We start from the raw sequence: 15,865 nt of genomic DNA, 5'->3' as shown, positions 1-15,865 counted from the left end.
CGAGACATCATAGACTCTCCTGCGACATTCTGACGAGGCATCATAGACTCTCCTGCGACATTCTGACGAGACATCATAGTCTCTCCTGCGACATTCTGACGAGACATCATAGTCTCTCCTGCGACATTCTGACGAGACATCATAGTCTCTCCTGCGACATTCTGACGAGGCATCATAGACTCTCCTGCGACATTCTGACGAGACATCATAGTCTCTCCTGCGACATTCTGACGAGGCATCATAGACTCTCCTGCGACATTCTGACGAGGCATCATAGACTCTCCTGCGACATTCTGACGAGACATCATAGTCTCTCCTGCGACAATCTGATGAGACATCATAGTCTCTCCTGCGACATTCTGACGAGGCATCATAGACTCTCCTGCGACATTCTGACGAGACATCATAGTCTCTCCTGCGACATTCTGACGAGGCATCATAGACTCTCCTGCGACATTCTGACGAGACATCATAGTCTCTCCTGCGACATTCTGACGAGGCATCATAGACTCTCCTGCGTTATTCTGACGAGACATCATAGTCTCTCCTGCGACATTCTGACCAGACATCATAGTCTCTCCTGCGACATTCTGACGAGACATCATAGTCTCTCCTGCGACATTCTGACGAGACATCATAGTCTCTCCAGCGACATTCTGACGAGACATCATAGTCTCTCCTGCGACATTCTGACGAGACATCATAGTCTCTCCTGCGACATTCTGACGAGACATCATAGACTCTCCTGCGACATTCTGACGAGACATCATAGTCTCTCCTGCGACATTCTGACGAGGCATCATAGACTCTCCTGCGACATTCTAACGAGACATCATAGTCTCTCCTGCGACATTCTGACGAGGCATCATAGACTCTCCTGCGACATTCTGACGAGACATCATAGTCTCTCCTGCGACATTCTGACGAGGCATCATAGACTCTCCTGCGACATTCTGACGAGACATCATAGTCTCTCCTGCGACATTCTGACGAGACATCATAGTCTCTCCTGCGACATTCTGACGAGACATCATAGTCTCTCCTGCGACATTCTGACGAGACATCATAGACTCTCCTGCGACATTCTGACGAGACATCATAGTCTCTCCTGCGACATTCTGACGAGACATCATAGTCTCTCCTGCGACATTCTGACGAGACATCATAGTCTCTCCTGCGACATTCTGACGAGACATCATAGTCTCTCCAGCGACATTCTGACGAGACATCATAGTCTCTCCTGCGACATTCTGACGAGACATCATAGTCTCTCCTGCGACATTCTGACGAGACATCATAGACTCTCCTGCGACATTCTGACGAGACATCATAGTCTCTCCTGCGACATTCTGATGCGCCTCATAGTCTCTCCTGAGACATTCTGATGAGACATCATAGTCTCTCCTGCGATATTCTGACGAGGCATCATAGTCTCTCCTGCGACATTCTGATGAGACATCATAGTCTCTCCTGCGACATTCTGATGAGACATCATAGTCTCTCCTGCGACATTCTGATGAGACATCAGAGTCTCTCCTGCGACATTCTGATGAGACATCAGAGTCTCTCCTGCGACATTCTAACGAGACATCATAGTCTCTCCTGAGACATTCTGACGAGACATCATAGTCTCTCCTGCGATATTCTGACGAGACATCATAGTCTCTCCTGCGACATTCTGATGAGACATCATAGTCTCTCCGGCGACATTCTGATGAGACATCAGAGTCTCTCCTGCGACATTCTGACGAGACATCATAGTCTCTCCTGAAACATTCTGACGAGACATCATAGTCTCTCCTGCGATATTCTGACGAGACATCATAGTCTCTCCTGCGACATTCTGACGAGACATCATAGTCTCTCCTGCGACATTTTGATGAGACATCATAGTCTCTCCTGATACATTCTGACGAGACATCATAGTCTCTGCTGCGACATTCTGACGAGACATCATAGTCTCTCCTGAGACATTCTGATGAGACATCATTGTCTCTCCTGCGACATTCTGACGAGGCATCATAGACTCTCCTGCGACATTCTGACGAGACATCATAGTCTCTCCTGCGACATTCTGACGAGGCATCATAGACTCTCCTGATACATTCTGACGAGACATCATAGTCTCTGCTGCGACATTCTGACGAGACGTCATAGTCTCTCCTGCGACATTCTGACGAGACATCATAGTCTCTCCTGCGACATTCTGACGAGACATCATAGTCTCTCCGTAAATCTTTACCAACTACCGCTGAATTTCAACAACGGTTTTGCCGACAATAATCCAATAACTGAGCAGACTTCTTCGCGAGACCAGTTTTCCAAACGAGTCGCCATTTGTATTTACGTGCAACAAGGGCCGTAAGTGGCGGGTAGCGGAAACTTTGCAGAGTTGACAACTCCAGGTATTAAAATTATCGCACACTCCTCATTCTTCTATAACAGACGAAACTCCAGACACAACGGCCTTATAACCTTAGTTTTTGATCTTCTCTCGTAAAACTCAGTTTCTTTGCACAATGAGCGGGCATTTCAGCTTGTTTAAATGAAAATGAATATAACAGTGTTTAGTCGCTGAGTCCTCGTATATCCGATTTTGATGCCCTCTTATCCATTGGTATACTCTGGTCTAAATTAGAGTTTTTCCACCTTTTCGGCAAGAGGTAAGAAGGGGTTAGAGGAGGTGACATGTAAAAATAATCGAAAACGACAGACATTAGTGTCCAGTCTCTAGTATTCTGAGTCACTGATATGAATAGTGACTCATCCGATGTTGTTTTAGTCCAGATTCATCCACGTTTGAAAGAATGAAATGAATCTTTAAGTTATGCCAATTATGCCGATCCCACGGTTATGCCGATTAGGCTAAAGAAGACGGTGACGATGAGAGAAATAGTGGAATGAAGAAAGTGGGAGGAAACGGGAGAACCCCGAGGAAACCCACGAGCACGGTGTTTGTCCACCACAAAGTCTACACGGCGCGAGCTGGAATGGAACCAGGGACACCAGGCACCGGAGGTGAACGCTCTACCACTGAGCCATCGCGCCACCACGTTTGAAAGGGTGAAAGTGGTAGTAGTTGTAAGGTTAAAAAAATCGGAAACAATATAACGATATTACTGCATAATCTATAGTTTTCGTGGTCACAGAGATGAATAGTAATGTTCTCTATGCCGTTTAACTCCAAAGTCATCCCTCATGTGTTTCGTAAGGAAGAAATGGTTCTAATACTTTACTCAAACTTTTGCGTGAGAAACAACAGGTATTTCAGCTAGTCTAGAATAATTTCATTTAAAAGTCTGGAGAACTGGTCAAATAATGAAACTTGGTGTTTAATTCTCGTCGGCTACCATCCCTTTTGAATGACAATGTTGTCACTAGCTGCTGCTTTATTGATACTAAATTACCTAACTGCGAGGCTATCTGGGATATTTTTGTCCCTCTTTCCGCAAAATCTGAGAAAGAAGTGCGAATGAGGGTAGTACTAAACCTTTAAAAAAAGTATTTGAGGATTGCGTTGGGAGCTGCATGTTTTGTATATGCTTATAATGTTATCTATTCATATGATCCATCCTTTATCCTAACCAAACGTTCCAAGATGGAATATCAACTATTTTGCAGAAAATAGATACATTCGTGGCTTAAGTTTGCTTTTGAAACAGTTTGTTCTATATTTGTCGATCTCCTGAATGTATTGCTGTTATATCAATATAAAGAAATGTTATGGTGTGTGTTGTTCATATGGAATGTATAGAAAAACAGTCTCTCATTGATAATCTGTAAAGGCAGAGGTAACATCAAAAGCCTATGCGCCTACGCGAGCGCTCTCCATATTCCCGACTGTTATTTCAATATTTAGAAAATACAGACAGAAAAATGTTTCCTGTTTTTTCATGCTTATTGATATGTTTTTTGTTCTTGTGTTTTCATGATGTTTTCAAGTTTACGTTCGTTCAGTCACAATTCACTTTCAAGCATAATAAACAAACATTGTCGTGCGATGACTCGCTGGTAAAGTACCCAACTCTGGTACGTGACGTACTTGGTTCAACTCCAGCTCCTGCCAAGTGGACTTTGTGTTCGACAGACACAGTGTGCGTGTGTTCTTCTCGGGATTCTCCAGTTTTATCTCATTTTGTCTCTCAGCATTATCATCGATCTCACCATCACCGTGTCTCTTAGCGTTGGTGCGTAAGTGTCAGGGGCGGATCCAGGGGGTCGATCGGGGCAATTGCCTTCCCCGCAGAAGACGAAACTTTCTTATTTTATATATAAATAAAACCCATCCGAGAGCTCTTCAAAGTAGCTCTAAGTAGCAGTATTACGACCTACCGTTCCCCCCAGAAGTCCGTCCTGGATCCGCCATTGGTAAGTGTGGAACGTTAAACTAAAACATTACTGCGCAATGGAAGCTTAAAAGTCATTTTATACAAAACTTCTACATCAATATTATTAAACAGCACTTTAACGAAATGTACTGTAAGATCTGAGGTAAATCTTAATAACTGTCTGTGTTTCCTTTTATTTACAGAATTCATAAAAACGAAAGAACTACTAATTACCCAAGTGCATTTCCAATAAAATAAAAATGCATTGTACTTTTTTATAGAAGGATTTAAAACAGATTCTAAACACTTTAAACAACTCTACACCCCCTTGTTGCTGTTCAAATGACTCCGATTCAACTGTATGCATCATCACCACATCCATATTCATTTGTTTCATTGAGACTTTGAGATTCATGTTTGCGTTTTGTCAGCCAGTCATTCTACTCCTTCTTCCAGCTCTTTCATCACTTGCTCACAAGAGTTATTTATTTGTTGAATCAAGCGTCACTATATAGAGAAATCGTAATTATTATGGTAGTAGGTGGCGGTTGTTAAGTGACTGCAACCACTTAACAGCCACCATAATACTAGAAGATAGAAATGCTGTAGGTGTAAATGTTAAGAAAGAGAAGCTTCCTGAGGTATGTTCTATGTTACTCAATGTAGTTGCAGCTCTCCTGCAACTATAAACGTAAACCGCTCTCACCACACTCATGAAAAAAGTATTAAGCTTGAATGGTTTGCTTTACCACATCCACCTTACTCCCTGGACCTTGTTTCGACAGACCACCACCTTTTCTGTTCATTATAAAATTTTTGAATGGAAAAATTTTCAATTCTAAGGAGCAAGTCAGAAAGATTGTCGACAATATCTTCCACTCCAAACCAACTACATTTTACAAGGAAGAAATTGATAAACTGCCAGGACGATGGGAGACGATTACGCATAACAGTAGCAAATACAGAATAAATTAATATGATTTTGTTATTTAATGAAAACAAAATAAGTACAGTGGAACCTGGATAATTCAAATCTCAAGGGACCAGTAGAAAAATTCGAATTATACAAAAATTCGAATTAGAAAAGTTTTTGTAAATGGTTGAAATAAACAATCAAACTTCAGGTTTTAACATAAAGACCATTATTGGAGCTAATAATAAGTGTTTTAAGTACCATACACTCATTGTAAAACTAGAAAAAAACATAGGTTAATACAATATGAAGTAAAATATTGTACTCTAATACGTACGTACATACACTAGCACTGTATTATGCATGAACATTGATGACCTTCAAGCTGAGTAGTCTGCGGGCGGGGCGGAAAGCCTGCTACAGTATGTATCTTCATCAATTTCTTGGAAAATCCGACCCGATGACTTGACCTCCTTTTAAATTTACACGGCAAAAGCTTCGAATTATCCAGATTATAATTCGAATTAGCCATGATTTTTTAAAGCATTGTTTGTATATAAAATTCTAGGGACCAAGAGAAAAATTCGAAATAAAGAAGTTTTCGAATTACAGAAGTACGAATTATCCAGGTTCCACTGTATATGGTAAAAACCGGAAGTTATTTATGTCCCAACCTAATATCTGTAGAACTACAAACATTATAATGAAATAAATTATTCCAAGAAAATGTGTAAAGGATTTCTACACAATAATCTCAGTACAGCCTACTAACCTTGCACTGTATACCTTCTGAATAAATATTCTGTAGTCTTGAAATCAAAAATTTATGTCAAAGGAAATTTCCATGACGACGAAAAAACATTAGATCAATCCTTCATTACGTCTTTGCATACTTCAAGTGGGCCAAGCATATTACGAACATTTGAGAAGCCAGCAAAGGAATGAACACCCAGAGCCAAAACTTATTTCAATAATTAAGCCTGATTCCAAGGTTGTGCTACATTTATTTTCATGACATGAAGTTTTAATTAGGGATGGCCAGAACCGGTTCCTGGTGGAACCGGTTTTCGAATCTGAACGAATCCGGTTCTAGAAGATCCGATCCCGGAACCGGTTTTTCAGATCCAGATCTGGAACCGGTTCCGCAAACGGTTCTGAAAACCGGATCTTCAAGGACCGGTTCCTCGCGGGACCGGTTCCGCTGGAACCGAAAATTTGTGACCATCCCTACGCTAAACCCGAGCTGCTGGCAGGCTGTGAACAGTGTGCTAGATGAAATGGTGGAATCGACAGACAGGCGCCTAGGCGGCGGCCGCTTGTCTTATTTCGCTAAATGAACTAGGTAACTGGCAAACTCATTGGCTAAACAGGCAAACTGGCCAACTCATTTGGCTAAACACCCACTGGTGGAGAAAATTTCTTTTTCTTGGGGCACAAGCGGGTCTTTACGGGTCTTTGGGGGCTTTTGGATCAAGGTCTGGAACCGGGTTTTCAGATCCAGGTCTGGAACCGGTTCCTAAGATTCGGTACTTGAACCGGGATTTCGGATCCAGGTCCGGAACCGGTTCCAGAATCGGTTCTGAAAACCGGATCTCAGAGAACCAGTTCCGCCGGAACCGGAACTCTGTGGCCATCCCTAGTTTTAATTGCCGTGACAAACCTTTGGTTTCCAATAACCAGTATGTTTTTTTTTTTTTTTTTAATTCTCGATCATAGTTGTGCTTCCGTTGCCAACGCACTAGCTTTGATTTTTGCTTAAATATACATTAAATGTTCAATTAGAATATCATAGTGCAACTCAGCCATAGCTTATACTTTAAAAGTAATTTTACTTCTTCCCCGAAATATTCAACTCTTCCAGGTTGTCATTTAAATGTATTAGCAGCAGGATTACTATGGCAACGACACTGATATAAACCAACGCTTGAACAATCTGTTCTATTCTACACTAAGACAAGACTAAGGTAAATGCTTTGTCTGAGTATCTTGAAGGCCTTATTCTCTCAACTTCATATAGTCACTTGCATTGAGATAATAATTACTCACAGAGCATCAGTGGCTCAGTGGTAGAGCTTTCACCTACGGTGCATGGGGTGCTTGTTTCGATCTCAACTCGCGCCAAGGAAGCTTTGTGGTGGACAAACACCGTGTGCATGAGTTCTATCGGGTATCTCCTGTTTCCTCCTACTTTCTTCAGTCCATCATTTCATCCCCACCGTCTCCTTTAGCCTAGCCGGCATAAACGTGGGACGTAAAACTTAAAGATTTAATTTCATTTTCACTAATTACTTCCGAGCTTTATTCGCTGTATGGTTAGCGCACGCGCCTTTTATACCGGATGGCTGGGTTCGATTCTCGTTGCAATCTCTTGTGGTTGGGATTTCACGTTAAGTTGTAGGTCCATGCCTCATATAGTCTCGGTGCTCAAAGAGACACTATATTCAAATCTAACTAGCCGTACAATTACCTACTTCCTACTCAAACTTCTACTGCTCCTTTACTATGTTTTAAAAAAGGGAAGGAAATCTAAGTTTAACATCCTACGATTCATTTAGGCTAAGGGAGACGATGATCGAGGCGAGTGAATGATGATGGAAGAATTGGTGGATTGAGAAAGTGGGAGAAAACGGGACTTCCCCGAGAAAATTCATGGACGGGATGTTATCCTCCACAAACTTACTTGGCCGGTGATAGAACCACGCTCTAGAGGTAAGTACTTTACCACTAAGCCACCGTGCCCCTTTTTACTATATTTGAAAATACGTATATCGTTCAATAAAATCTTAACACAACACAGTCTTGATATCACCAAACAAAGGAAAACCATCTTTCCTTTGCTTACTCAACTACTATTTAGACACATTTCAAACTTTGCCAATTGTCCTTTCCAGGAAACTAAAACAGAAATAGAAAATAAAGAATGAAGAGACGCCTTACCTCTCCCCCGAAAAGTCCGTAGTACTCAGGAATGGAATTTTTCTACTTCCAGGCCACAATGTAATAAGTGTGGTAGTCCTAATCTTAGGTTTTATTTCAAGTCAAATATACGTTAGTTTGTGGTATAAGTTTAGGAAATATTAGAAAATGCGAAACTAAGTTTCCTTCGTTGGTGGCACTTTAATTATACAATTAAAACTCATTACGGAAAGTTACCACAGACATATTTCTTACTTCCTAAATTCCAAAATTTATCCTGAAACGTCTGGAATCCGCACTCGGAAAAGTTTTATTTCTGTACGTGGATTTACGTCACGTCGACGAGCTTTTAAATTACCAACCTCAGCAAAGACCCTGACATATAAAATCCTAGATAATTTTAAAAATAGAATCCAGTTGTACTCAAAAAATAAATGTATGTCCATTGTCATCATGAACATAAGTTATATACTCTTCGTTTACCAGACTTCAATTTAAATTATACCAGAAAGAGACTGGATTACCTATATGTGAAACAGGATTCGTTTTAAGTTTGACACCACCTAAACGGAGAGTGTTCGGTATAATTGCTACAAGACTAGTAAATGATTACTAGGTATCATAGGTACTTCGTCTCTGAGATAATAATCCGCCACCAAACAACATTTTATCGGGACTTGAGCTGAACGACAATCAAAAACACGGAATTGGAATATTCATAATCATCAAGATTTACCAGATATGTTTCAGAAAAATCTCTTCGTGCAAGGCTTTTCCCAGTGCATAAGACAATTCGCAAGTAGACACTTCTATTAAAACCTCTTTCAGTTTAATTTATGAGATTTTCGTTGTTGTACATCTCGCAAAACACCTCAAATTAAAACCTAAAATTAGGACAAATCTCACATCTGAACACACTATTTCAGCATTACGTGTATATACAGTGGTGGACATAAAAGAGGGATTATGATGATACTGATCATAATGCATGAAATTGTGGAATGAAGATGAGGAGGATACGGGAAAACCCTGGGAAAACACATTCACACTGCGATTGTATTCCACAAAGACCACTTTACCCGAGCTAAAACCTAGGGAGTGCTGTATCATTGATCCAATATGGTCTGTAAACATTGTAGATTAATGTAATATACTCACTAATTGTATCTGCTGCCTTGAATCTCTAGTTCTACCCAAGGGTGCTGATCCTGGGGGGCCAGGGGGACCTGCCTACCCAAAGCTCATGAGGACCCCCTATTCTATTTATGAATATACAATATTTGGCATAATTTGAATGGAATTTGTCTTGAAATCCTCATATATATACCTTCTGCATCTGAATGCACCCACCCCCAAATTTACAGAGAAATCGGCGCTCTTGGTCCTACCAACCTCACAGATTCTTTCCTAATGTTCCAACACCACTTAACTGTCGGGATTGAAATGAGAGGCACCTAAGAGGTGCGGGATAACAATACTATGCTAAATGGGGGCGTCTCCACCACTAGTCTTAGGCGACTAGAACCATGAGGAAAATTAGACAAGATAATGAATATGAATTTAGTGTTAAAATAATTTGAAAATAACCAATGCATTTTCATTGAAAATTGGCAGCAATAAGGGCGTTAAGGAATAGATGGTAGAGCAAAGGAATAGCAACTAATTTAGAACAGTCTCATCCTAATTTGAAGTCGTTCCATTCTTCTCATTTTACTCGTAGGTGATCTTTAGGCGCTGTCCTCGAAGTTCCAGTGACTTGCAGGTCGGGATGTCTTGATGATCTCCATACTGAAAACTTGTCCGACAAACAACCATGGCATTGAATGCCGGTCCCAAAGGCAGGGAGACTCCGATATGTCTCGCGTCGTGGTTCAGATCCAAAAGACCAAGATCGTGCTTTCTCAATTGCTTTTGACCTGACTGTCCCTTTGACGTCAGAATGAGATGATGGTGACACCACGGAGTTTCCTGAGCGTGGTCGATTACCCAAAACTGACATTGACCAAGTCCATGTTTCTACATGTCGTCGACTAAACACCAAGTTCTCAAACTTGGTCCTGAGATTGCTGACATTACTTCCTTGTTGTAACATCGTGTCGTGGGTAAACGAACGAAACGGACAATGTCTTGCAGTAGCCTGGCTATGAGGGGCCAATGAGGTCGAACCAATAGAGAGAAGCAATTGATCTAACAAAGCAAATTAAAAGCGTCGCGTGTGAGACTGTTAAAGGGTGAAAGTTCTGAAGATCGCTATCACTGTTTATTACAAATTACAAGTACAAAGACTTCCTCAATAACAGCAAAGCAATAGTTAATTAATCTTTCAATGTAAAGTCAGATAGCGTCGTACAACAGAATATTGATGTTAATAACATCAGGCAGTGAACTCTTGAAGGCTGCTTGGCTTCCATTGATGGCTGGTTGAATTTCCACATGAAATAAAGATGTCCTAGCTTGTCCTTACTTCATATCCCATAACACTAACTTCACATTCCTTGAGCTAACGTTTGGTCTTCTCGAAGATACTTCATTTGCGGAATCTATGAACTACCTAGATCCATCTAGTTGCAGCCTAGCACTTATCTAAGAGTTTGTTATGAAATATCTTACGATTTATTTTCTTGCAGGAATACTCCATACCGGTATTCCTGTGGTGTGATATCTCAGTTTCCTGTTTTATTTTCTTAAACAACTAAGTAATTTGCGACTTACTTCTTACCCAGTTTCCAAAATGAATTTATGAAATGATTTTGGGTACTTTATAATGTTAACCCATCTTGTTTTATCTCATTAGGTTTAGAGCCAACATTTGAAGAAGTTTGACGTTTCACTAATCTAAATTATTAGTTGAGTTTCAAACCAAGCGCGTGACCATCCACACATAAAACACAAACGTCAAGAACTCCCCCACAAGATGAAATAGCTCCCACATCAAGAATATGTCACTTATACTGAAGAATACAAAATTATAATATTTGCAAGGAGCTACTTCAGCATTTTAAGTCGGAAAATGCATATTCTAGCGACAAGATACCGAAGCAAGAGTGATTCACAAAAAACTTTCTTTATAGGGTCATTCTGACAAGAGCTAACGACTTTTTTTTTATTTATTTTTTTTTTACAAAGAAGTGAACTATCTACTGGGTTGTGGAACATATTTTGAATTTAATATGGCAGCAATATTATGATAAAATGTTCTAATATTACTAGTTGCAGGAGGTAAAATGTATGGGTATTTTTTATATAATTTATTAGCGGTGGCTCATGCGTGAAATTAATATATTTTTCTTCTTTCTTACAGGATCATGTTTAAGTTACGGCCATTCCTGTTGGGGAGGTAAGTATCAATTTAATTAGTTAATTCTTATACATTTTAACTTAAAAGAAACAAAGGGATTCTACTCTTTTAGTAATGGTATCTGCATGAAGTTCTATAATTATTTTGCGTGGTTTTAGTAAGAATGTTTCTGGTTTTGGTTTTAGTAGAAGCATAGTATTGTTGATACAACGTAGTGAAGTAATCGGGGAGCTATTTAAGATAAGATATAGCAAGTTTCGGTCTAGAAATCTAAAAGAAAAAAGAATGCACGGGAGCTAATCTGCTGGCTACACATCACATAAGTATAGGACGTCTTGCTAGCCATAGCAGTTGTGATCCAAGGAAGCTAGTAGTAGTAGGAAGAGGAAGAGGAGTCTGAAAGATAGAATATTCTCCTACTAAACATGCCGTGTTTTAGTTGTTAGGAAGAGGGGGAAAGAAGTAGGATATTGCTATGTTCTGCAACCAGAGATGAATCCCGGTGGTTGCCCAGGCAAAGTTCAACAACTACAAAATTTTCTCCGGGGAAATCCCCGATCGTGCTTAACGGAAGTTATCAGTGTTATTACAGTACTATTTTTACTCCCACCTGTAATGAAATGTTTCAATTTAACATCCCATGATTATGCTAAAGGAGATCATTGTATCCTAAAAGAGACCATTGTATCCTAAAGGAGACCATTGTATCCTAAAGGAGACCATTGTATCCTAAAGGAGACCATTGTATCCTAAAGGAGATCATTGTATCCTAAAAGAGACCATTGTATCCTAAAGGAGAGCATTGTATCCTAAAAGAGACCATTGTATCCTAAAGGAGACCATTGTATCCTAAAGGAAACCATTGTATCCTAAAAGAGACCATTGTATCCTAAAGGAGACCATTGTATCCTAAAAGAGACCATTGTATCCTAAAGGAGACCATTGTATCCTAAAGGAGACCATTGTATCCTAAAGGAGACCATTGTATCCTAAAAGAGACCATTGTATCCTAAAAGAGACCATTGTATCCTAAAGGAGACCATTGTATCCTAAAGGAGACAATGATTAAGGCAAGTGAATGATGATGAAAGAATTGGTGAAATGAGAATGTGGAAGTAAACGGAAGTGCCAGAGGAAACCCACAGACACGATGTTGTTCCCCATAAACTACTTGGCCGGGAATCGAACCAAGGACGCCACGCACCAGAGGTAAAGCTCTCTACCACTGAGCCACAGTGCGCCCCCCTCCCACACACACATCTGTAGTGATAGCTCTTCAGGAAGAAATCTCCCGAGATCACCACTCTCTGTAACACTTTCTCTTGTAAGTAAACTGCGTTCGAACAAAATACAGGGTGTCCAATATACAATGTAACTCGGAGCTTGGGATAGTAGAACCTTTGAACCTTAAGTGATACACAAATAATGGTTATACCAAAATGAAGCCTTGTTCATGCATATATTTTTAAACTAGGAAGAAACGATTGAAGTACACTAGGAACCACACAGTGTTGTCAGATGTAACCGAAGGTGTAAATCAATTTTTTTTGCAAAACATGTAAATTGACTCATAACTCATACGTATGAATATTATGTCGTTAATTTTCAGTTTGTTTAGTTGAAGTAGCTTGGAAACTATGGAGCAGAAAAAAGTATTTTTCATTTCCACAGATAACTAATCGGATGAAGCCTCTGTAAAGGGGAACTAGGGAAATCGTATTTTTCATAAATTAACACTCTGAATTGGCAACCCTGCTGATGTTTCAGTGCATCAAAAGGTATGTTAAGGATCTGTCTACATTATGCAATTCCTGAAAACAATGAAAAACAAACTTTGAAATTATCATGATAAAATTTTTACTTACATGCACCCGGCAATACTGTTATTAATTTCTATGGGGCTATTTAAAGCAAGAGGTATACAATAAAAATTCTCGAACTATTCAAGACCTGGAAACGAACATTCGCAGTGCCATTGAGAACAACACTTCTAATCTTCATAAAGTTGCTGCCAACCTGACGAAACGTGTGAACCAGTGTTTGAATCAAAACAGGGGACACTCCCAGCATCCGCTGTAGAGCTGGTAACTCATTTCTGATAGTAGCAGTGTTGCCAGTCAGAATAGTTTCAAATTACGCAAATTGCCTGCACATTAGCGACATCTATTTGACTTAAGCAGGGCAGGTGGTGACACCTATCAGCATAACAGTATACTATCACGAATGAGCGTAAGGTACAGACTGAAACATTTTCCTTTTGATTGATTGGTTTTTAGTTGAGCGTCTCTTTCAGCAACGAGGGTATATGAGATGTGGGCCTACCGGTTAACGTGGAATACGAACCACATGAGCTCCCGCTGGGAATCGAACCCGGGTTTCCCAAGCCAAAGGCGCGTAGATTAATTACTTAACCTCGAGGGAGCTTACGTTTGCCTTTTGTTATTAGGAGTTTGTAAATATCTCGTTGCGTAGGGTCCTTAGTTCGATCCCCGCTCAAGTAAGTTTGTGGCAGACCACATCGTATCCATCGATTTTTCACGTGATACTCCCGTTTCCTCCCACATTCTCATTCTACCGATTTTTCCATCATCATTTACTTGCCCTTATCATCCGTCTCCCTTACCGTAAAGTGCATAATCGTGGGGCATTTAACTGAAAGATGAAAGATTATCTATATTTTTGATGTTCCTTCTTTACTTTTCTTAGGTTGCTAAGTCACTAGAATTCAACAAAAATCTTATGGAATGTACAGAAGAACCTTTTTAAGGTAGATCACTAGCTGTTCTCAGTGCTATGCTAAATGCTGCTTGAATAGTGCGGCGTTGCCAGGTAGTGTCGAGTGTTTACTGGTGTCAGATAATAAAGGAAATAATCATGGAATTCTGATTGGATACCTACTGGAGAAATTAATTTTCGACCCTTACTGCAATTTACAGCTAAGTTCCGCTTCTCGAACTGCACCGGCAGAATCCAGGAACTAAAGATACAAATTTGACAAGAACGCATTATGGCGTTCTGCGCAAGTTTCTTCTCAAAATCTATTTCCTTAAATGTAAATTAATATTTAAATAAAAAGTGAAACATAACACGAAAAACGGTGAAATAATTTATCTATTTTCTAATAAGATCGTCACTTTATTTAAAGTACTTTACAATTCAAATAAACATTTCATAAAATTGAACACTTCTAGTAAGATCTAACAGCAGGTCCCATCTTGTGTGCTTATTGTAAAACGTATCAAATATTTTATTTTATTTGTTACCTTTTTCGATATCAGAAGACACAACCAAATGAATCTATGTTGTAGCTGAAACATAACTTTACTTTATAGTACAATATTTATAATATATAACGTTTCATTACGCAGTAGTTAATGCTATGAGCTAAAATATGTACTGACTTCCGGGTGGAGATCCATCTTAAGTTAATTTATACAAAATCTGGTTTCAAAAATACTTGTTAACGTTAGATTGTAACTCATGACATCAAGTTGACAAAGTTTCGTCTAACATGAAACTAGTCTTCCGTGTTCTTTGTTCCCTGAGGTAATTTTACACTCCAAGTGCTCTTTGTTTACGGTCTTCACCTTTTTTATAGCCCACACAAACCAAATGTTGTTTCTCCCTTCCTTTACTTTATTCGCTGAGAGTGTAGAGGAAAACATGTCGCTACAGCAACAGTGTTGCAACTACTGCTTTTACGTCGAATTTCTTGCATGTGCTTAGGTTTTTTTTTTAAAGGAAATAAAGATGATAAGTTGAATCTAATTAAATTTATGTCACAGCTGTCGTGTATGTACATATTTTACGTTGAATATTTAAAACTATTTAATATTGGATCAAATCAGATGGCTGCTAACTTCATTATACTGTGTGTAATAAAAAAACTTAAATTATTAAAAGTTATTACTTAAGTCTAACAAAAAAGAGAAAAAAAGTAATGGATGTTTGCGATTTGCAACTTGTAGAATAACAATTCGTATTGCGTAGTTATTACTTGAAGAACTCTATTTAGCAATATTAAGAGTTGATAAAGGTATTATTTACTAGAACATTTTAATTTGTTTAGCTGATTAATTTAATTGCATATCAAAATACAGCTACGTAACTGTAAGTAGGCCTACACAAATTGAAGGATCGTCATCATAATAGATATTCTGCCATTACTGGCAGGTCACTTACCGTAAATGAGAGGCTTCCATACTCACGGTCATTCGTTAACCTTTTCATCTTCACGTACGATTTCTCCGTTTTAATATTGTCCATTAATTGTAGATTCCTTCGACCTTTTCCTCTCTTTCCTGCCACCATACCCTCTAAAACGTCCCTTATGATACAGTTCCTTCTTAGCCAATGTTCTAACCAGCTTCTCTTTCTCTTCTTAATAATACCTAAAATTATTCTTTTTTC

The 15,865-nt window shown here is 39.4% G+C and overlaps 1 protein-coding gene across 1 annotated transcript in view; it reads left to right on the top strand.

Moving 5' to 3' along the window:
* The window catches only part of CCHa1 (neuropeptide CCHamide 1), a 505,592-nt gene that overhangs the window by 240,859 nt on the left and 248,868 nt on the right, over window positions 1–15,865 (top strand). Inside the window, exon 2 of the mRNA XM_081750405.1 lies at window positions 11,459–11,494. Coding sequence (XP_081606531.1) covers window positions 11,459–11,494 — 36 coding nt within the window. The remainder of the gene's footprint in view (window positions 1–11,458; window positions 11,495–15,865) is intronic.

This window comes from Thermobia domestica, chromosome 2, assembly GCF_964235325.1.
Source record: "Thermobia domestica chromosome 2, izTheDome1.hap1.1, whole genome shotgun sequence".
Classification (NCBI taxonomy): domain Eukaryota; kingdom Metazoa; phylum Arthropoda; class Insecta; order Zygentoma; family Lepismatidae; genus Thermobia; species Thermobia domestica.
Note: the sequence above shows the minus strand (reverse complement) of the source record. Positions and strands in the feature narration are given on the sequence as shown.